The sequence below is a fragment of the Columba livia genome, chromosome W, assembly GCF_036013475.1.
Source record: "Columba livia isolate bColLiv1 breed racing homer chromosome W, bColLiv1.pat.W.v2, whole genome shotgun sequence".
Taxonomy (NCBI): Eukaryota; Metazoa; Chordata; class Aves; order Columbiformes; family Columbidae; genus Columba; species Columba livia.
The window spans coordinates 20,965,837-20,987,924 of NC_088641.1; the positions used below are offsets into that span (position 1 = coordinate 20,965,837).

Below are 22,088 nucleotides of genomic sequence, written 5' to 3' on the forward strand. Positions count from 1 at the left end.
TAGAGGGAGCTGTGGTTTTATTCCACCTGGGCCTTGCACATGCAGTGTTGGGCTCTGTTGCATCTACACAGAGACATAGTAGTAGTATTAATATCATCTACTTCATTCTGCAAAGTAATAGAACTGTGTTTGAATACTGTATTGATTTTCTGGAACTGCATCACAAATATGTTTTTGGCAACACACTGCATTCTGATGCTTTTTTCTGGTGGCAAGTAGTGGTGAATGCCAGTCATCATTAAAAAAATTAGTCTAGGGAGACACTGTTTAAACATGCAATAGATCATTCTGGATTTCCAGGTACAAGCACATATTGACATTTCCAGTATCTTGTAATGATTTTTTTCCCCTCAGCTACAGATATCAAGTTAGTTAACTTAAGCAGTCAGTATCACTGGTTTTGAATAATGGCTTTTACCCGAATAAAGAGGGAAGAACTTGAAATACATAATTCCTCTCAGGTTTTTCTTCTTCCTCCATATATTTCTGTCATGGTTTAGCCCCAGTTGGCAACCAGGACCACATGGCTGTTCATTCACTTCCCCCTCCTCGTGGGATGGGAAGGAGAATCAGGAAAGAAAAGGAAAAACTCATGGCCTGGGATAAAAACATCTTAACAGAACAGCAAAGAAAAAGATAAACATCAATAATAATAACAATAAAAGAATATACAAAGCAAGGGATACACAATGCAATTGCTCACCAACCCAGAAAAATGATGCCCAGCAGTGATCCCCTGAGCAGTGATTCCCTCCCCTGTCCAGCTCCCCCAGTTATATACTGAGCATGACATCATCTGGTATCGAATATCCCTTTGGCTAGTTTGGGTCATCTGTCCTGTCTATGTCCCCTCCCAGCTTCCTCTGAAAATTAACTCTATCCCAGCCAAACCCAAGACAACTTGCAAATGATTCACAGCCACTGTTTTGTTCATCTTTGTGGTTGTGTTCTTTGTGAACATCTTGATCATTAAGTTTTCACTGAGCTTGCCACCAAAAAGCGGGGACAACAGAAGACAGAGGCTGCTTTTTTCTGTTGTGTGTACTGCCACACAAACATCTGAGTATGCAGTGAGCCACACCAGTACTGTAACCTAGCTGACTGCATGGCTGTACAAATACAGGGCTGGCACAAGGCAAGTGTCATTACAGGTGGAATAGATCTACTTTTTGCTACAGAAGTGTTTGTTTATCTTGGCAGGAAGTGTTAAAAAAATCCAGTCTCATAGCTATTATCCCTGTCCAAGTTTGCTCCTCAGTTTTGAATCTGAAGTCTGGAAAGTTTCTTTTGAGACTGTCAACTAAGTTGAGTCTCAACTTCTTGAGAAACATAGAGGGATTCCCTGTATCTGCTTTAGCAAGTCTACTACCCAGGCATCCAGAGCTCTCTGCATCTAGACATAGATAGGAACTGGGTTCCTACCAGGAAGTGTTTGGCAGTGCTTGGGAATAGGTGGTGTCTTGCTGGTTTGAGTCCGAGGTAGGCTTGGTTCTTAAGAAGCACTGCACAGCTCAGATTTCAGGATGTCTGACTATGCACAATAGTAAAACTCCCAGGACCTTTGGGAAGTTTTCTGGAAAAAGGTACAAGTGCTGAAGCATGTGGTTAAGTAATGATCCATTTTGATGGGATTTCTGTGAAATGTGAGCACTAAACTGTAGATTCCCTAGTTACCTCACATCTGAATACAAATGCTGTCCATATGTCTTACAACAGATCTTAATGGGCCACCCAAGATCTGAGATAATTTTTACCAATAATTATGTATTTGATGACCTTAAATGTGAGATACAGCTTTTAAAAGAAACCCTCTATTTTTGTCCACATTAATTATGAATTTTTAAAATCAGGTTGGAACAAAAGCTAGAATATGTCTATTATTGGGATGGATTGGTGGGCATTATAGGGACCTTTTCTATAACATTTGTGACTGACTTATCATTGGCAGGATTTGAAAATTAATATAATGCTCAAACTAAGTTCTTACACAAAGGAAAATAATCTGCTACTTCCCCAATTGTTCTTACAAAGTACTGTCAGCATGAAAATAAGTTTAAAGAGACCTTCTCTTCTGTTCCTCAGTAACATCCTTAAATCCTATATTTAAAGAATACTGTTCCTCTTAAGTGCTCAAAGATGAACATGGTAATCCTCAAATTGCTTGCATTAACTCAACCATTACAGATAGGACCCAAGTTTAGGTCTTGTAAAGATTACCTTCTGTTTTACCTTCTTGCTTGCCTTGTTACTCCTCCCACTGGCTATTGTTTTTGTAAAACTCAAGACCTTCCTGTCACAGCAACAAGTAGGATATTGCACATGCATCTGGAGGCATTTGGAAAAGAAGAGTTGAACACTCTGGCGGGAGGATTCTCTCAAGGAGGAATATTAACTGTCAACACTATGTCTGAGTTCAAAGTGGTTTTACAAAATCCAACCTTCCAAACATTTCTGCAACCTTGGAAAAATACTAGATATGTAGTGTGAACCTGAAACAGAGGTTTGATTTGATGTCTTATATGGCTCTGGATAAATCCTGATGAGTCTGTTTAGACCCTAAAAATAGCTGGCTTGATGATCTTGCAACTTGCATGTGAAACTACTTTTCTGAATTCCCTCAGTAAGAATATGGGTGGTATTTACCCAGGTATTAAAATACTGATTTTGGTCTTCATCCTGTACAAGTCCTGCTAGCTTCCTCATTGTAGAGGAGAAATATTGTGAGGGATAGAATGATGATTTCAGACTGTGGTAAGTTAACTGATTTTTGGAAAACCAGATCATTGAATGCTACCTCATATGAATAGCAGTTTTGCAACGAAGTAGATGACTATGTGCTGCTATTAAGAACTTGATTAGAACTCAAAGTTTATGATTATCATTGCTGGTTATGATCACTTAGTGAAATATTGTATCTCACATTTGAAAAATGGAGTTAGCATTCTTCTATGAGAAGCTTGTATTGAACAAGAAATATCCCTAACCAGCGTGGCACAATAGCAATCAGCCTTCATAACTGGAACTTGACAGTCATGGTGACTCGCTTATGTCACCTGACACCTTAATGAACGTGATTAAGAAAAAAAACCAAACAAACAAAACCCAAAACCTTCTGGTTTCAGATACCATTGAGCTTATAAATAAATATGCTTGTATGTCAGAGGTTTGGGAAATTAGTGGTCATGATCAAACTTCACACAGAGGAGGCTAAGTAATTATTAAAACTGACACTTTAACTAGCAAATACAAAATTTTGTTCTTGTCTGATATATATGTTGTTTATCTTCCTAAAGAACCGTTAATACCGTTAATCTTCATTTGCTTGTAAACACTGAGGGGTGTGGAATTTTTTTTTTTTTTTGGGGTGGAGGGGTGTTTTGGGGTTTTTTGCAGTTAAGTATTATTTTAGTACTTCCTACTCATGGCATTCTGTTTCTAAACAGAAGAGAGTGTTAGAGAGTGGGAAATGGCAGTTTCTGCTACATGGACTTATATTTGATGCTTTAGTTAAGCCTCTTTTGAACATGAACATGTGAGCATGTAAGTGCTCAAGTTATGCAAAACATGGTATAGTCTTCCCTAAGTAAGTAAAATGTTTTTAAATACAGCTTTCTTTAAAATTGACTTTGCAATGGCAAGCACTCTGTAGGTAAACCTGCTCATTTCTGGCCACTGTTTATTTCAAGAATATAGAAGCACACAGGCTTGGCTTCTTTTGTTTAATATCTATTCTGATATTTATGCAAAGGAGTGAGGGAGGGAGGCTTTTCTAGTTCTTCGTTCGTACATAGGTTTTGAATGCATTGAACCCTACCAGTTAATTCAGGTGCCGTGTAAGGAAAATAGTTCCTGTTCATAAAAAGAGGCCATACTGAAATAACTAACTAGCTCTTAAAAAGCACTGGTTCCTGGTCTTTGATTAGATGCTTCCTAACTGTAGTAACATGTATTTATTTGTTGGAGTGAATAAAGGACTCAGCATTCCGATTCAATGTGAATCACACAAAGCCATTTATTACAGAAACAAGCCTCCTTATATATGCAACTATTCTCTGATCACGCGTCCAAGCATGCATTCGCTAATTGGATATAATCTATGTTCACGAGCTGTCCACGCGCCGAAGTCTCACTGCTGATAGGTCCGTTGATTTACACCACGTTGGGGCCTTGTTATTTCGGAGTTGCTTTTCTCCAACGGCAGGTCCTGTTCCCAGCCTTGAAATTCCTGGCTGGTTCAGTAACAAATCTCCATCTAACAGCAACCCCTCCACAAATCTCCCTTTTTTCTTCTTGAACCAGCCAGGCCCCATTTACAGCGCACTGAATCATCTTTGAAATACACTGCAATATACAGCATATGATTAACACAATAATTACAGTTACATATAATGCAATTATACCTTATTTAATAAGATCAAACAACTACCCACTTATTCCAAAACTTATAAGCTATATGTCAAACCTTAACTTTACTATGACAATCTTATTTATGTCTGGTTCTAGTTTGTCTAAAGCACTTATTAATAGATTTAGAATAATCAAACAAGTTAATACAGCACAACCATAATCCTAATGTTAAAAACAGAACATTTATAACTGCGTGAATTTGTAGAGTAACATGTCTAATACCATCAACATCTGTTATTAGTATTTCAAGAGTTAAATTAACCTATTTAAAAGAACAATAGCTGAACTTTGATATGTCTCCTAAAGCTTTACCAGCTGCTAGATCAGTGAGAAAGAGTGCAATAGATACTATGGCAGGAATGTCTCATAATTTTGCCTCATTGTCCTGGTTTTGTTAAAAACAAGTTTTTCTTTCAGTGAATTTTGCCTGTCATCTAAAGCCTTCGTATTAACTGCATTTTCCTGGAGAACCAGACACATGTTTTGGTAAACCTAGCAATGGAATGCAAACTTATTGATAAGCACGGATGGACATCTCGCGAGAGGGGCGACGAGAAACAAGAGACCAAGAAACTGACCAACTGTGTATAACATTCCATTCACGTGAATACTTCATATAGAAGTGCGAGATCACGAGGATCTCGTCCCTTTTTTTTTCCCTTTTTCCTTATGGCCGACATTAGGAGAGGACCTTGCTAGTCGTCCCTGCGAATTGAGGCCTAGTGAGAGACTGAATCCAGCTCCGATTGGCTGCAGAGTCTAATCCAGGACTTCAGGTGCCGGCTCTGCAGTTGCTGAGACTTTCAAGATTGGTTTTGTATATTTTGTATTATTTTCTCTATTCTTATTAGTAGCATTAGTAAAATATCTTTAATTTTTTCCAACTCTCTTCTCTCTGTCCTTTTTTTCCTCCCAATCGCCTCTCCTTAGTGGAAAGGGGGGAGAGGGAGGGGTAAAAAGGGGGAAGTGGGGGGGGGGAGAGAGGGTTAACAATACATCTGCCAGGGTTTTATTGTCACCCCGCAATCTTAACCCTCGACAGATAATTGGCGCCCAACGTGGGGCAAAGAGAAAGGGGTAAATGTGAAGATTTTTGGCTTTTCTACTGCTCTAACGTACCTTTCAATTTTCTTGGCACGTTGCCAACCCATAGAGTTGTGATACTTGCGCGTCTGTTTGCTTTGGATATTATTTAGTTGTATTAAGGCAAAGTGAATTACACTGATTTAAAGATGTTATGGCTTAAGTTGTATCAGTTATTTTCTACATTGTGCTCACTGATTCCATATCTGTGTTGGGCCTTCTTTTTAAATTGAGGTATTCATTATATAACAACAAGGAACTGGACAAGAGTCATGATGATACTGTGTGGTTTGTCACTGGTTTATTTCATTATACTGCAGCCGCTAATGAATTTCTACTCGCTTCTGCTTTACCTTGAAAAGCCTCCAGGAGAGATTAAAGAGCAGTACGGCTCTGTGTTTGCTAATTGGTCGAGCGAATCTTTAGAAAGGCTGACTAACAATACTTTCGTTTTTTCGCTAGGACAGTTCGCAAATGTTTTAGAGAGCTTTGAATATCCTTGGAGTTTTGATAGAACTGTGATGGTGTTATCTGGTTTGCTGAATGTGTGTCAGTTTGTGCCTCTGTTAAGAGAAATGGCATTCAACAGGAGGTTTGCGTCTCTTTGTTGTCCTGAGATTTGCGGTGCGTCTTCGGAAGCTTTAGCAAAAAGCACTCCGAGCCGCTCGAGAAAGAGCAAAACAGCAAAAGCTGCCGCTGCAGCCACTGCCCCCCCAACGGCGGCTTCCCAGGCTGAAGCTACAGCTCCTCCGCAGAGTTCCTCTGCCAAGGTCGCTGCAGATAACATTACTTCTCCAGCCTCAAAGGCTAACAAGGCAGCCCCCACTTCTTCACACACTGGGCACTGTTGCTGCTGTAGCCACTGTGACAGTCATTCAGACTCTGGAAATGAATCAAATGATGGTGAACCCATAACAGCATCAGTAGCTGGTTGTAAGAAAGTCACTAGAAAGACTGCCCGTGCAGCAGATGATGGCACAGGGCCAACATCAACCCAAGGTGCATCATCAGGACAAGGAGGAGATGAAGTGACCACCACTCGGTCCTTTTCTCCAGGTGAGCTGAGAGATCTGCGAAAAGACTTTAGTCGTTGTGAAGGCGAGAATATTTTAACCTGGCTGTTCCGATGCTGGGACAATGGGGCAGAAACAATTGAATTGGAAGGTGGTGAAGCCAGGCAGCTGGGATCTCTGTCAAGAGATTCCACCATTGATAGGGCAATTTCAAGAGAGTCTAATGCCACTACCCTCTGGACCCTACTCCTGGCAGCTATGAAAGTAAGATTTCCCTACAAGGAAGATTGTATATCCAAGTTAGGGAAATGGAATACTATGGAGAGAGGTATTCAGTTCCTGAGAGAATTAGCTGTGCGAGGGATCATCTATTTTGGACCAGACAACCAAGAGGGGACAGACCCAGACAGAATCAATTGTACACGACCTCTGTGGCGCAGATTTGTACAAAGTGCACTCCCTGCATATGCTAAGTCATTGGCAGGAATGGTCTGGACAGCTGGAGGTGTACAAGATATTACTGAAGTGATTGAGCAGCTCCGGAACTTTGAGGACAGCCTTGCTGGTTCTCTACGGGCTTGTGTCTCTGCTGTAGAGAAACTGCGTGAAAAATCTGATGACCGGTTTGAAAAGCTGTTGCAAGAAATCAAAGAACTCAGAGAAGACACATACCATTCACGACCTGCACAAACCTATGTTTCAGCTATTAGGAAAAGGCGTTTCCAATCTCGAGAGAGAGGACAGAGGCAGCCCACAAAAAGAGGTTCACTGTGGTTCTTCCTACATGAGCAGGGAGAAAACATGAATAAGTGGCATGGAAGACCTACCTCAGAACTTCAAGAACGAGTACGTGAGATAAAAGGAAAAACTCCTAGGAAGGTGGCTGCTCCAATCTCTCCAGAAGAGATTCTGATGCTCTTGAAGGAACCTCTAATTCACACCCAGAGACCGTGCAAAACAGAAATTAAAGGTACCCTGCCTCCAACCAGGTGGAGGAAAGGGATAACAGAGTTTATTGGACTGTACAAATACGATGGCCTGGTACAACACACCCCCAGGAGTACAAAGCTTTAGTGGACACTGGTGCTCAGTGCACGATAATTCCTTCTAATTATAAAGGAACGCAATCCATCAATATTGTTGGAGTGACTGGGGGATCCCAGGAACTGACTGTTGTAGGGGCTGAAATGAGCCTAACTGGAAAAAACTGGCAAAAGCATCCCATTGTGACTGGTCCACATGCTCCGTGCATCCTTGGCATAGACTACCTCAGGAGAGGGTATTTTAAGGACCCAAAAGGGTATAGGGGGGATTTGGTATAGCAGCTGTGGACACTGAGAAAATTGAACAACTGTCTGATTTGCCTGGTCTTTCAGATGATCCTTCTGTTGTAGGACTGCTGATGGTTGACGATCAGCAGGTGCAAATTGCTACCACGACAGTGCATCGCCGGCAATATCGCACCAACCGAGACTCTTTGATTCCTATCCAGAAGTTGATCTGTCAATTGGAAAGCCAGGGTGTGATCAGTAAGACTCGCTCACCTTTTAACAGCCCAATTTGGCCAGCGCGTAAGTCCAGTGATGAGTGGAGACTAACAGTAAATTATCGTGGTCTGAATGAAGTTATGCCACCATTGAGTGCTGCTGTGCCTGACATGCTAGAACTGCAATTCGAACTGGAGTCAAAGGCAGCTCAGTGGTATGCTACAATTGACATTGCTAATGCATTTTTTTCTATTCCTGTAGCAGCAGAGTGCAGGCCGCAGTTTGCTTTCACCTGGGGAGGCATCCAGTACACGTGGAATCGCTTGCCCCAGGGGTGGAAACACAGTCCTACCATCTGCCATGGACTGATCCAGACCACGCTGGAGCAAGGTAAAGCTCCAGAACACTTGCAATATATTGATGACATCATCATATGGGGCGACACAGCGAAAGAAGTCTTCGAGAAAGGTGAGAGAATAATTCAGATTCTTTTGGATGCTGGTTTTGCCATAAAACGAAGCAAGGTCAAGGGACCTGCACGAGAGATCCAGTTTTTAGGAATAAAATGGCAAGATGGCCGTCGTCAGATCCCAATGGATGTGATCAACAAAATTGCAGCAATGTCTCCACCTACTAATAAAAAGGAGACACAGACTTTCTTGGGCGTTGTAGGTTTTTGGAGAATGCATATTCCTGACTACAGCCAGATTGTGAGCCCTCTCTATCGAGTGACTCGTAAAAAGAACCAATTTGAGTGGGGCCCGGAACAACGACAAGCATTTGAACAAATTAAGCGTGAGATAACTCATGCGGTGGCCCTTGGACCAGTTCGGACTGGACTAGATGTTAAAAATGTGCTCTACACCGCAGCCAGAGATAATGGACTTACCTGGAGCCTCTGGCAGAAAGCACCAGGAGAAACCTGCGGTCGACCCTTAGGTTTTTGGAGTCGAGGATACAAAGGATCTGAGGCCAACTATACTCCAACTGAAAAATAGATACTAGCAGCATACGAAGGAGTTCGAGCTGCTTCAGAAGTGATCGGTGCTGAAGCACAGCTCCTCCTGGCACCTCGACTGCCGGTGCTGAGTTGGATGTTCAAAGGGACGGTTCCCTCTCCACATCATGCAACCGAAGTTACGTGGAGTAAATGGATTGCATTGATCACGCAACGAGCTCGAATTGGAAATCCCAGTCGCCCAGGGATCTTAGAAGTGATTACAGACTGGCCAGAAAGCAAAGACTTTGGGATGTCTCCAGATGAGGAGGAACTAAAACGTGTTGAAGAAGCACCACCGTATAATGCTCTTTCAGAGACTGATAAGCAGTATGCACTGTTCACAGATGGATCCTGTTGTCTTGTAGGAAAACATCGAAGGTGGAAAGCTGCTGTGTGGAGTCCCACACGACAAGTTACAGAAGCCACTGAAGGACAAGGTGAATCTAGTCAATTTGCAGAAGTGAAAGCCATCCAGCTGGCTTTGGACATTGCTGAACGAGAGAAGTGGCCAATACTTTATCTCTATACTGACTCATGGATGGTAGCAAATGCCTTGTGGGGGTGGCTACAGCAATGGAAGAAAAGCAAGTGGCAGCGCAGAGGTAAACCCATTTGGGCTGCCACACTGTGGCAAGACATTGCTGCTCGCCTGCCTGTGAAAGTTCGTCATGTAGATGCTCATGTGCCTAGAAGTCGAGCCACGGAGGAACATCTAAACAACCAACAAGCAGATCAAGCTGCTAAGATTAAAGTAGCTGAGGTGGACTTGGACTGGCAACATAAAGGTGAACTTTTCCTAGCTCGGTGGGCCCATGATGCTTCAGGGCATCAAGGTAGAGATGCAACATATAAATGGGCTCGCGATCGAGGGGTGGATTTAACTATGGACACTATTTCACAGGTTATTCATGAATGTGAGACTTGCGCCGAAATCAAACAAGCGAAACGGTTAAAGCCTGTATGGTATGGGGGGCGATGGTTAAAGTATAAGTATGGAGAAGCTTGGCAGATTGATTATATTACACTTCCACAAACACGTCAAGGTAAGCGTTATATACTTACAATGGTGGAAGGAACCACTGGATGGTTGGAAACATATGCCGTACCTCATGCTACAGCCCGAAATACTATCTTGGGCCTTGAAAAGCAAGTCCTTTGGCGACACGGTATGCCAGAAAGAATTGAATCAGACAACGGTACTCATTTCAAAAACAGTCTTATAGACAATTGGGCCAAATAACATGGTGTTGAGTGGGTATATCATATTCCATATCATGCACCAGCCTCTGGGAAAATTGAAAGGTACAATGGTTTGTTAAAAACTACACTAAAGGCACTTGGTGGTGGAACCTTTAAAAACTGGGATTCACATTTAGCAAAAGCCACTTGGTTGGTCAACACCAGGGGATCAACCAATCAAGCCAGGCCTGCCCAATCAGAAATTCTACGGACTGTAGAAGGAGATAAAGTCCCTGTAGTACACATGAAAAACATGTTAGGAAAGGCAGTCTGGGTTACTCCTGCCTCAGGCAAAGGCAAGCCCGTTCGTGGGATTGTTTTTGCCCAGGGACCTGGCAGCACCTGGTGGGTGATGCTTAAGGGTGGAGAAGTTCGGTGTGTACCTCAAGGGGATTTGAGTTTAGGTGAAAATATTCAATACTGAACTGCATGATGTGAATTGCCATACTAACAGTATTTAATAAGTGTCTTTCAGATCAAGAAAGTGATGATGAAACCAGAGCTAGCTTCTTCGAGTGGCGCCTGGCAACTTCTTCGAAGTTGATGTCTTTAACCCACAAACAGTGGTCATGAGATGCACTTGTACCATTTTTCCTGCCCTGGGAGACTGTCGTGACAAAATGAACTTAATGAACTTTTTAAAGGATGGTCCACTGATTAATTACTCCTGTGTATATATGTACATATGTATATATATATATATATATATAGTAGTAGTGATTAATTAGATTGTATTGATAGATTGTATTGATAAGGTTTAAGTATTCAGTGAATGGCATATTATAAGGGGTGGAATGTCCTGGTTTTGTTAAAAACAAGTTTCTCTTTCAGTGAATTTTGCCTGTCAGCTAAAGCCTTCATATTAACTGCATTTTCCTGGAGCACCAGACACATGTTTTGGTAAACCTAGCAATGGAATGCAAACTTATTGATAAGCACGGATGGACATCTCGCGAGAGGGGCGATGAGAAACAAGAGACCAAGAAACTGACCAACTGTGTATAACATTCCATTCACGTGAATACTTCATATAGAAGTGCGAGATCACGAGGATCTCGTCCCTTTTTTTTTCCCTTTTTCCTTATGGCCGACATTAGGAGAGGACCTTGCTAGTCATCCTTGCGAACTGAGTCCTAGTGAGAGACTGAATCCAGCTCCGGTTGGCTGCAGAGTCTAATCCAGGACTTCAGGTGCCGGCTCTGCAGTTGCTGAGACTTTCAAGATTGGTTTTGTATATTTTGTATTATTTTCTCTATTCTTATTAGTAGCATTAGTAAAACATCTTTAATTTTTTCCAACTCTCTTCTCTCTGTCCTTCTTTTCCTCCCAATCGCTTCTCCTTAGTGGAAAGGGGGGAGAGGGAGGGGCAAAAAGGGGGAAGTGGGGAGGGGGAGAGGGGGTTAACAATACATCTGCCAGGGTTTTATTGTCACCCTGCAATCTTAACCCTCGACACTCATCTTTGCATTGATTTTCTAAGTGTAATATCGCCCTTTTGGCCCTCCTGCTGTTTGCTCAAATTGCCATTCTCCACAGAAGGTACACCACCTGCTTGCTAATAGGCTTCTAGATCACCAGGTCTGTGAGCATCTATAACGCTGAATTAGGATCCATGGTTTACATCTGAAACAGTCCTCACAACTTATCTCCCTCCTGTCCGTCTGCATCCGTTGAATCTTTGTTGTCTTTATTCAGCCATGGCTTGACCTATTTCACAGGAATCCACTTTGATCCTTGGCCTGTAATGACACAAACATAACCTTTTCCCCAGGTTATCAATTGATGTGGCCTTTTCCATTTACCATTAACTAGTGATTTGACCATAACTGATGTAGGTTCTTTCTGATTTAGCATGTTTTACGGTCATACTTGCAAAGTGTTTCAACACATACAGTGCTTTTGACAATAGGTTTTGTGGTGCTTTTCCTACTTCCACCCCTTTTTGTTTAAAAAAAAAAAAAATACAGGTCAGAATCAGATACATGCATTGAACCTTGACTATGTACTCAAAATCACAAATCAAATTTAGAGTTTCCTCCTTAAAAAGCTCTAAGCAATGTAAAGCTGCGCCAAGTTCTGCTAATTGGGTTGAACCTTCAATAATTTTTACAGAATGATGCCAATTGTTATCTTCATGCCTAACCACTACAGCTTTATGAGACTTCCCAGAACCATCAACAAAAACTGTTCAACTATGTAGGATCAGACCAAATACAAGTATGGTCTGTGACCTGATGTTAAAGACTTGCAGGTTCTGCAGCTATTTACATTTAGGCATGCCAAAAGCTGTGCTGTTAAGAAAACCAGCTAGTGCAATTTACAAAGACATAGATTACAAACAAAAAATCAAAATTAAATGTCACAAATGGTACATATATGACAAAAGGATCATGGCCTATTAAGACTTAAATTCATTCCCTGCATTTTCTTGATCAGAGTAACAATTGGTATATCAGTCTGTTAGCATTCTCATCATACTGTCCCACAATAGCCACAGGTTGTTTCATAGACAAATCTGCAAGTCCAATCAAATGCAGTTAGCTTGTAGGGTTGTCAGAAATTTATTCACCAAAGTCTCTAATTCCATTTTGGTTGTCATATTTATTGGATATTGTTTTCCCTTACCGGATCGAAGTCCTGTTTCAGTTCTATCAATGTAGTGTTTGCTTTATCGAAACATTGGCTGTTAATACCAGTGGAAATACAGCATTCGAAATGTCCTTGGAGATTTCTCACTTGCAGCAAGCAGATCTGCACCATCCACACAGCTTCTTGTAGGCCATGCACCTAAACAGAATTCTCAGAAAATGTTATTTGAGCTTACAATTTGCTTAACAAATCTTGACCCACAAGAGGTATAGGGCTTTCTGGCAAATGCAAGAATTCATATGGTAAATCTTTGTTCCAAATTTGGCATTCCATTGGTCTCAAAAAATAAAAACGGTCTTTCTTTCTTTCTTTCCCATGATCTCAAAAACTATCACGGTGAATTTACTAAGAAGTCTTTTACAACTAGTTATCACAGAATAAGTCTATTAACAAATTTTTGGTTTAACTTTCGAGTTTGGTTAGAACTACGGATCTGCTAGGGATGCCTTTAAATTTCACCCCAGACTGCTCCATCAGTATTACAACGTTGCTGCAGTGGTGGGGAGAGAAAACCCCCCTTTTACTGCCTTGAAAGCGGGCAGCCAGGTTTTTCCTTATTTTTTTTTCTTTCTCTTCTTGCTGCAGTTCAGATGTAGCCAAGGCCACGCAGCTGGTGTAATCACTGGTACAAAGTAGGAGGCTCTGGCAAACTTATCATACCATATAAGAAAGACCAACCAAAATTGCAACATGCTTAAACAGATACCCACAAAGAAAAGAGGTTAATAAGGAAATTATCTTGCAGACTTCAGAAAGTTTTCTGACCTGTGTGTTATCAGTTAACTCTCTCAGCTTGTTGAAGTTCAAATTGTTCTGCCTGTAAAACTGTCTGAAACGATTTAATGATCTCTTGTAGAGATTTATTTTTGTCCTGCTCTTCTCACCTTAAAAATAACATTAATTGCAACAAGGTGTTATACTTCAAGATTCTATTCTCCGGACACTTTTCCCAATTATTTAAACTTACACAGCAGCCAACACTAATTTCAATAATTTCTCCTATTTCCAAGTGCTTTCCTATGTTCTAAAACACCTCCCAATACTGATTTCTTAGGAACATGACTGAAAACAGTCATTTCTGACCCCATTTTGTAAGTAAAAACCATGAGAAGAGGGAGGGAGGGGGGAAAGCACAGGGCTGCTTGCAGTGTGCGTGGGAAAAATGGGGAGAAGGCTTTACGGCGCACTTAAAAACAACTAGTAAAACAATTAAGTCACATTCCTGACAAGCTGCTTGATTTTCCGAGAGGCAATACACAGGAGCACATAATATGTATTGTAAAACTCGCAGATAACATGTTGATAGCAAACATTAGCATTCTCTACTGTGAATTTCAACACCAGTGCTTCCTTAACTTCTAAGTTTTCAACCTGCTTATTGATGGCCTCTTGAAGATGGTCAATAAATTGCATGTAATTCTCACTGGGACCCTGATAGTAGTTATAAAAGATTTGGCTGCTTTGTTGGTTTCAGGCACCTTTATCATAGCTTAATATGCGAGATCTGTTGACTGCCTCAGGATTTCAGAAACTAATAGCGCCTGTAATTGTGGTGTGCCAATTAGTGTCTGTTCCAAGAGTTGTGGGATACCTGCCCCTTTCAACGAGTCCCCATCGTTCCATCCTAAATGATCTATAGCTGTTACATTGCATAGGTCTAATTTTGCTTGAGTCTTTCATGGTTTTTATCTGATCTCGGGGCAACATGTACACATACTCTTTTTCCTGTTAACTTTTAAAAAAAATGCTGCAGACCCTCATCCTCATCCGAGTCATCAGATAACATGGACTTGAATGGTGCTGGAGAATCATTAGTAACAGGGGGGTTCAGAACAGTTCACATTTTCGCCAATGTTTTCTAGCATCATAATTATTCATATAACCTGAGTCCCCAGGCGCACCCCCTTTCCCATCACGATCACCATGACCGCATTGCTGACTGCTGGATTCACTCGCTATTAGCTGATCTAATCCTTCACACAGTTCTTTTGCCCGGTTCTTATCCGGCGACTCCTTCTGCTCTCTCGTGGAAGTTGGAGGGTTAAAAGGCGGTAAAGGCAGATACAAATTGGTAAAAGGACTGATAGTACACTTGTTTACGACCTTAGCATTCTCAGCTTTCACAGGTTCCTTGGGCAAGTTGTCTGACTCCAGTTCTTTGGACTTGCTATTCTCATCAGGGTTGGGCAATGGTACAGGAGGCCACCCGCTTGGCATTTTTCCTCCCCCCGCCCCGGACTGCTGAGCCAACGGGGGTGCCAAAGGCACAGCAGGGGATGGAGTAGGGAGAGTATCAAAGACACGAACCGGGTAAACTTCAAGCAACTTATAGGTTTCTTATCAGGCTGCAAAGCTGCAAAAACTCTGGCAGCAGCAGACCGTTCAGCCTTAAGATCTTTTAAGGTGGTAATTATAATCTTCCGTGTAGTTGCTAACGATTTAGCTTCTTTATCTCCCTTGCTGACCTTATCCCATAATTTCTGCCCTATATCCTCCAAAAGTTCAAGTTTAAAAGCCTTCTCGGTTTCTGCCAGGTAACTGTTAGTTCTACACCAAACTAACAGTCTACGTATGTTACTTTCTTAATATTTAAGTCCTCTCACAGAGAGAATATCAGGAGGAGCTTCAGTCTTCCCTCCTCCTGCCCCAGCCACTCACCTTTTCTGGTGATTTCTTCAACAAATTTGTCTGCAGAATGTCCGTATGCCTCCGCCCGGTTCTCAGTCCATCTGATCCACCTCCGGCTGGGCCGCTCCAGGCTTTTCCCCGATCATAGTGATACGCTGTTCAGAGCATCACATCTGGGTCACCATTTGTTGGAGTGAATAAAGGACTCAGCATTCCGATTCAATGTGAATCACGCAAAGCCATTTATTACAGAAACAAGCCTCCTTATATATGCAACTATTCTCTGATCATGCGTCCACGCTCCAAGCATGCATTCTTTAATTGGATATCATCTATGTTCACGAGCTATCCACGCACCGAAGTCTCACTGCTGATAGGTCCACTGATTTACACCACGTTGGGGCCTTGTTATTTCGGAGTTGCTTTTCTCCGACGGCAGGTCCTGTTTCCAGCCTTGAAATTCCTGGCTGGTTCAGTAACAAATCTCCATCTAACAGCAACCCCTCCACATTTATTGCTTGAATATTTTCATTGAACTATTAAGTATAAGCATTCAATGTAGGCAATTCCAAATCTGTGTGAAAAAAAAAAGGAAAATTCCAGTTTATCTGTCACACAGGCACTTGAGCCAACACTTATGCACAAACTCTGTGGTGTGCATTTTGTTGCTCAGTTTGTCAAAATGCTGGGAAGTTTCCTGAGATCTGATGGTGTCCTGTAATTACACTTCCAACAAGTAAACTGACTTCTATCTGGGTAAAGCTCTGATACCGATCTGCTATCTTGGGGTTAGAACTTCAGTAATTGTAGGTGCCTTTCTGTAGTATAAACTATATTTTAAAGTATCCTTTGCAAACTAGTTGATGATCTAGTTCCAATACAACTAACACATGATACTTTTTCTTTACCAGCCTCCACCAGCACAATCAAAGAAAGGGCATGAACTGTCAGTGAAGAAAAGTTTCCTTATATTATTTGGATAGCAATACCCAAGGGTAGTGCTGCTGCAGTTACTCTGCTTCCAACATGGTTGTCTTCCCTATGAGCTGCTCATCAGCGAGACAGTCCAGTCTAGGTATGGCCATTCCTCTCCAGCAATCAGAGCCTGTCCTCATGGCATAATACTTGGCACAATCTCTTGACTAACATTTACTGTGCAGACCTGTGTACCTATTCCCACGTCAGCCTTTGTAGCAGGCTGTGCAGGACACTGTTTGCTCCAGGCACAGTGTATGGTCATACTAGTATATTTAAAAATGGATTGTGCCCTGTATGCTTGCTGTGAACTCGCCATTATGGTGGGAAGTAGCCTGACAGTGAAGGGCACGTCACTGGGGGAAATGGGATTTGGAGCTGTCCTAGAAATGTCTTGAGTGATTTGATGAGCAAACTGCTCTGGAGGCCCATCAGGGACAGGATTTGGGTATCTAGCATTTGGAGGAGTCTCAGAACCTGTTACGTGGTGTGAACAATCAAGGAAATAGAGATCTGTCACTTTCACTTATAGCAACCAGTGCTTCTGAAATTCAATAGTGTTGTTATCAAAAGGGAGGGACTTTCTGGTATGGTAATAACATACTCAAAGAGAATTAAAGAGGCTTTATAGTTCCTGCAGTGCTCAGTAGGTTGTTTCAAATGGATTTGTTACTTATGAATATAAAATTAATTTTCTTTTTACCTTTCTAGGAGTCTAATTCAGTTCCTTGATACAAATGAAATAATTCAATTCTCATCTTGTGATGTGGACCAATGATTCTTCTTGAAACTTAGCAGGCAGCTGTAGCAGTCTTGAAGGGATTGTGAATTATTTGAAGGTTGATTGATGGTGACAGTGATGAAATGCATGTTTATTCAGCCTGGTTCATTCCACTCACTCCATATGTAAGTTCTGAAACTTCCACTGCTGCTGGTGAAGGCATGACTTCAGCTTTGAGCTGTCCGCAGTCAAAGTACAGGTTGCACTAATCATTTATTTAAAGGTGTTTATTTCTGAAGGTTAACTGTAAAAGCTCTGAAAAGTGACTGTTAACTGACAACTTCTTAATGTTAAATAAGGGTTTTGTGGGTTTTAAACTGGAAATGAAAAGAATGACAAGTGCCAGGCCCACCAAAACAAAAAAGCATTTTCACATGAAGGAGGCATGTCATAGAACAGAACAGAACAGAATAGAATAGAATAGTTTTCATTTGGAAAAGACCTTCAAGATCATCAAGTCCAACCATAACCTAACTCTAGCACTAAACCATATCCCTAAGAACCTCGTCTATGCACATTTTAAACACCTCCAGGGATGGTGACTCAATCACTTCCCTGGGCAGCCTGTTACACTGCTTCATAACCCTTTCCGTGAATAATTTTTTTCCTAATATACAATCTGAACCTTCCCTGGTGCAACTTGAGGCCGTTTCCCCTTGTCCTATCACTTGCTACTTGGGAGAAGAGTCTTGACACCCTCCATGCTAGAACCTCCTTTCGGGTAGTTGTAGAGAGTGATAAGGTCTCCTCTCAGCCTCCTTTTCTCCAGGCTAAACAGCCCCAGTTCCCTCAGTCCCTCACCAGCTTTGTCGCCTTCCTCTGAACTCTCTCTAGTACCTCAATGTCTTTCCTATAATGAGGGGCCCAAAACTGAACACAGTATTCAAGGTGGGGACTCACCGGTGCTGAGTACAGTGGAACAATTACTTCTCTAGTCCTGCTGTCTACACTATTCCTGATACAAGCCAGGATGCTGTTGGCCTTCTTGGCCACCTGGGCACACTGCTGGCTCATATTCAGCCGGCTGTCTATCAACACTCCCATATCCTTTTCCGCCAAGCAGATTTCTAGCCACTCTTCTCCAAGCCTGTGGCGCTGCATGGTGGTGGTGTGACCCAAATGCAGGACCCAGCACTTGGCCTTGTTAAACCTCATGCAATTGGCCTCAGCCCAATGATCCAGCCAGTCTAGAACCCAGTTGCTGAGAGATCTAGTCTTCAAAATATCAAAATCATGACTACTATTAGTTGAGTGTTTTCTTTCAAAGATGATCTGAAAAACATCAGTTAAACTTCATCTAAAAATACTAATTTTTAAATACTATCACTGTTTACCATATAATTGCTGATTTATCTCAGTGGAAACATTTTATTAATTAATTCTATGTTTTTGTCTTCCTTCTATTCTTTTTTAGGTTCCAAAATCCTCATATGTCTCTATTGTCAAATGCCTGAACTTTGTTGCCATATACCTGTGAAATACAGCACTAGTCCTAGTGCCAACCCTCTGTTCTTGGTTTCTTCTTGCTGTGCTAGCTGTGTAGTGACACTTGTCAGTGCTGCTGAAGGATTTCATTACAACAACTAAATTGATCTAACCAATCTTTGTTGATTTTTTGACAGTCTCATGCTTTCATTTCAGGATAAAGCAGGGGTTTTCAGTCTGTCAATTGTTTGAATGTGCTACTGTGGGTTGTACTTCTACCACTGTTGTCTTATGACCCTTATATCCCACCAAACAGTCTTCATGTGTTTGCAGGATGCTGTTTCTCCCCATCTATCTCTCAGCAACAGCACCTAAGTAGCCCCATCCAATTTGGCTTAATTCTCACCTTGTGAGCATCAATTGGTCTAATTAGTTGTTTGCAAGTGGCAGTAACAGCCCTTCTCACAGGCTGAAAATTGTTTCACAAAGGAAATTACTGAATTTTAGATCTCAAAGAGTCCGTGAACTAATTCAAGAGTGTCTATTAAACATGACAAGGAAAACATGCTGGATGGGAATTGGCTTGCATTCTGGAGATTGCAGTAGATTTGAAAATCATGTCCTGTTGGAGCCTTCCTCCTTATCCTCCTTCTCTGGTCCCATGGAAAGGAGAGGGCTGCTGAGTCTGCTTGTAAGGCAAAACATGGAGTCCTGGCTCACCAGCAGCATCTCTGGATCCCAAAGCAACTTTGTTCTCTCACCCTGTCTGCTTCTGTGTCTGAAGAACTGTGCTTGTTCTACTGTTGTAGGATTTTTCTTTTTTCTTTTTCTCCTTTTTCCTTACAACTATAGGTCTTGTAATGGTTCTGAAGAATGTAGATACTGACCCTGAGGACCATATTCAGGTCCTGGTTTGTTTTTCTTTCTCTGGGTTTTAAAGATCATCAACTGAATCACTGAAACTCAAGTCTATTTTAACTACAGAAAACTGATGGTGTAGAGGGCAAGAAACTAACTTGCTCATTTTATTGCTGTGTGTTAAAGTGCTGTGCTAATTAACGGTAGAAATTCAAGCTGAACAGTGAAGCTGCTTTATGTTCTCTCTTAAAATATTTGCACGAGTTCTGTAAGAGTAATCTGACACACAACTTCATCACATGGGACATTTTAGATGTAAATTGCAAAGGAAAGATTACCTCTATACAGAGATTATTGAGGAACTAGAGGAACTAGAAAGAAAACCTGGTTATCAGTTGTTTTTGGATGTTTCTAAACTTTTTTCCTAACAGGTATGAATGACATTATTTCTTCCCTTGCTCTACATTGTGCTGTTTAGGCTTCATTCCTCTCAGTTTTGTTTGTATTGCTAGTGCGGCAAAGTTGTTTTCCATGCTGTAGAACGGAGGGAAATGGGTATTTTTAGACCATTGCCTGGCTGTTTGATATTCCAGATGCAGTTTAGCTAAGTTTATTGTATGTAAGGGCTGTTACAGGAATGGTAACATCTAGACTATTTTCAGAAATGTCTCATTAGCCTGTTTTTTTCCAGGGTTCTTTGTTCATAGAATAGAACCTGATATTAGATCATTTTTCCATTTGCTTCTGGTTAATGCTTTAGTGACTACATGTGAAAAATAGCTATATATCTTAAACTTCATTGTTTAGTCATAAAGGTAGAAGAAATCCTCTCTACTTCCTTGGCAAGAATTTTTGGACAGAGCAAAATCCAGGAATTAAATACAACTTCAGATCAATTTTTGCTATCTTGATTACTTAGATATTTACGTATAGTGAAAATAATATCCTAAAATTCAACCTACTGTAATTTAACTGCTCTTAAGTCATTAAAAGCAGATGACTAGTTCTCTCCAATCTTGTAATTTAAATATAAATTTAAGGTAGAAGTTAATTCAGAGACATCTTTGTCCATTTACTTGTATGATTTAGAGGAATAATCACTTAGGTACCGAGAAAAAATCTGAAAATGTATATACCCCTGGAATAACTTAATAAACAGAAACGAAAAGAGTGAAAATAAAGCTAAGTACTTGTCCTTGGTAAGATGTTTCATGTTATCTCATCTGACTCCCAAAGTTCTCACTTGATTCATGGTATGAAAATGAGCTTTTGAAGGTTGGGTGGAAGGCCAAAAAAGGAAAACCTTATAGTTATGGACCTTCATGCAGCCATTAGAGGAACTTTCATAGTTGGTGATAAATTCTTGGTGTGGATTTTTCCTGTAATGCTTTGGCTCATTTGCCTACTCACAGAACTTGAGCAGCAGGGGATAGCTGAGGGCACTGGAGAAGAGGCATTTCTTCCAGTTTGTACCTGTGGCCATTTACTGCAGGGCGACAATAAACTATGGCAGATGCTCTCTGTCAACCCTCTGCCTTCACCACTAAGGAAAGGTAATAGGAGGAAAAGGGAGAGAGACTTGCAAGTTGGAAAAAGTTAAAAATGCTTTACTAATGCTACTAATAAATAGAGAAAATAATAAAAAATATACAAAACCAATCTTGAATTTCCCGGGGTAGCCCAGCATTGTCTGCGGCAGAGCTGGCATTGCTCTGGTGGCTGCAGGGCAGGCACCCGGAAGTCCTGGGCTGGACTCCGCAGTAAACTGGAACTGGATTCAGGGATGCAGGGTCTGGAACCAGGCCTGGGATCACAGGGATGACAGGCAGGGTCCTCTTCAGATGCTGGCCATGTTTGAAGAGAGAGAGACTCTCATGATCTCTCACTTTTATAGGGTGTATAACGTGTATGGGATGGAATATTTGGTCAATTTTAGTCACCTGTTCTGTCTGCCCCTCCTTGCAAATACACCCCTCTCATTTACGAGACATGCAAAATTTATCAACAGCCTTGGCTGCCATAGCAATAAGTCTAAACCTGGGCCTCTTCTGCATACCATTGCTACTGTTATCACCTCCGGAGCAAATGGTGTGTGAAAAACATGCAGCCAAATTCAGAAAAGTGCAGTTACCTAGAAGAACTTAGCTGAAAGGAAAATTCACTAAAAGAGAAACTGGTCTTGTTTTTAACAAAACTAGGACAGTACCTTTAAAAAAAGTACCTGGTAAAAGAAGTTAAAGCAAGTACAATGTTTCTTTTTCTCTTCCTTTTAAAATCAGGTTAACAGTATACTGTGTATATCCTCCAGGTACCTTTTTTTACTCTAGTGCAAGCAGCTTCACATTCACTGACATTATAACAAAAATCTAAGAGAATTTTGTTGTTTTTTCCTTGCTTTAGAATATAAGTCTTTATTTTATATAGTATCTATCTTATTCACAATAAAGAAGTGTATCTTAAATGGCAAATATAATTCAGTGTGTTCTGTTTTGATCAGGAATTTGGGGGCATGTTGACTCTGCTTGTTAGAGCTCATCAGGAGT

The 22,088-nt window shown here is 41.2% G+C and overlaps 2 protein-coding genes across 5 annotated transcripts in view; both read left to right on the forward strand.

Annotated features, from left to right (window-relative positions):
- Window positions 1-22,088, forward strand: part of LOC135577187 (homer protein homolog 1-like) — a 140,082-nt gene that overhangs the window by 21,319 nt on the left and 96,675 nt on the right. The window lies entirely within an intron of this gene.
- On the forward strand, window positions 5,763-22,018 carry LOC135577186 (uncharacterized). Its single transcript, XM_065045030.1, has 2 exons — window positions 5,763-21,747; window positions 21,854-22,018. The coding sequence occupies exon 1, from the start codon at window positions 5,763-5,765 to the stop codon at window positions 7,575-7,577; it is 1,815 nt and encodes a 604-aa protein (XP_064901102.1). The 3' UTR covers window positions 7,578-21,747; window positions 21,854-22,018.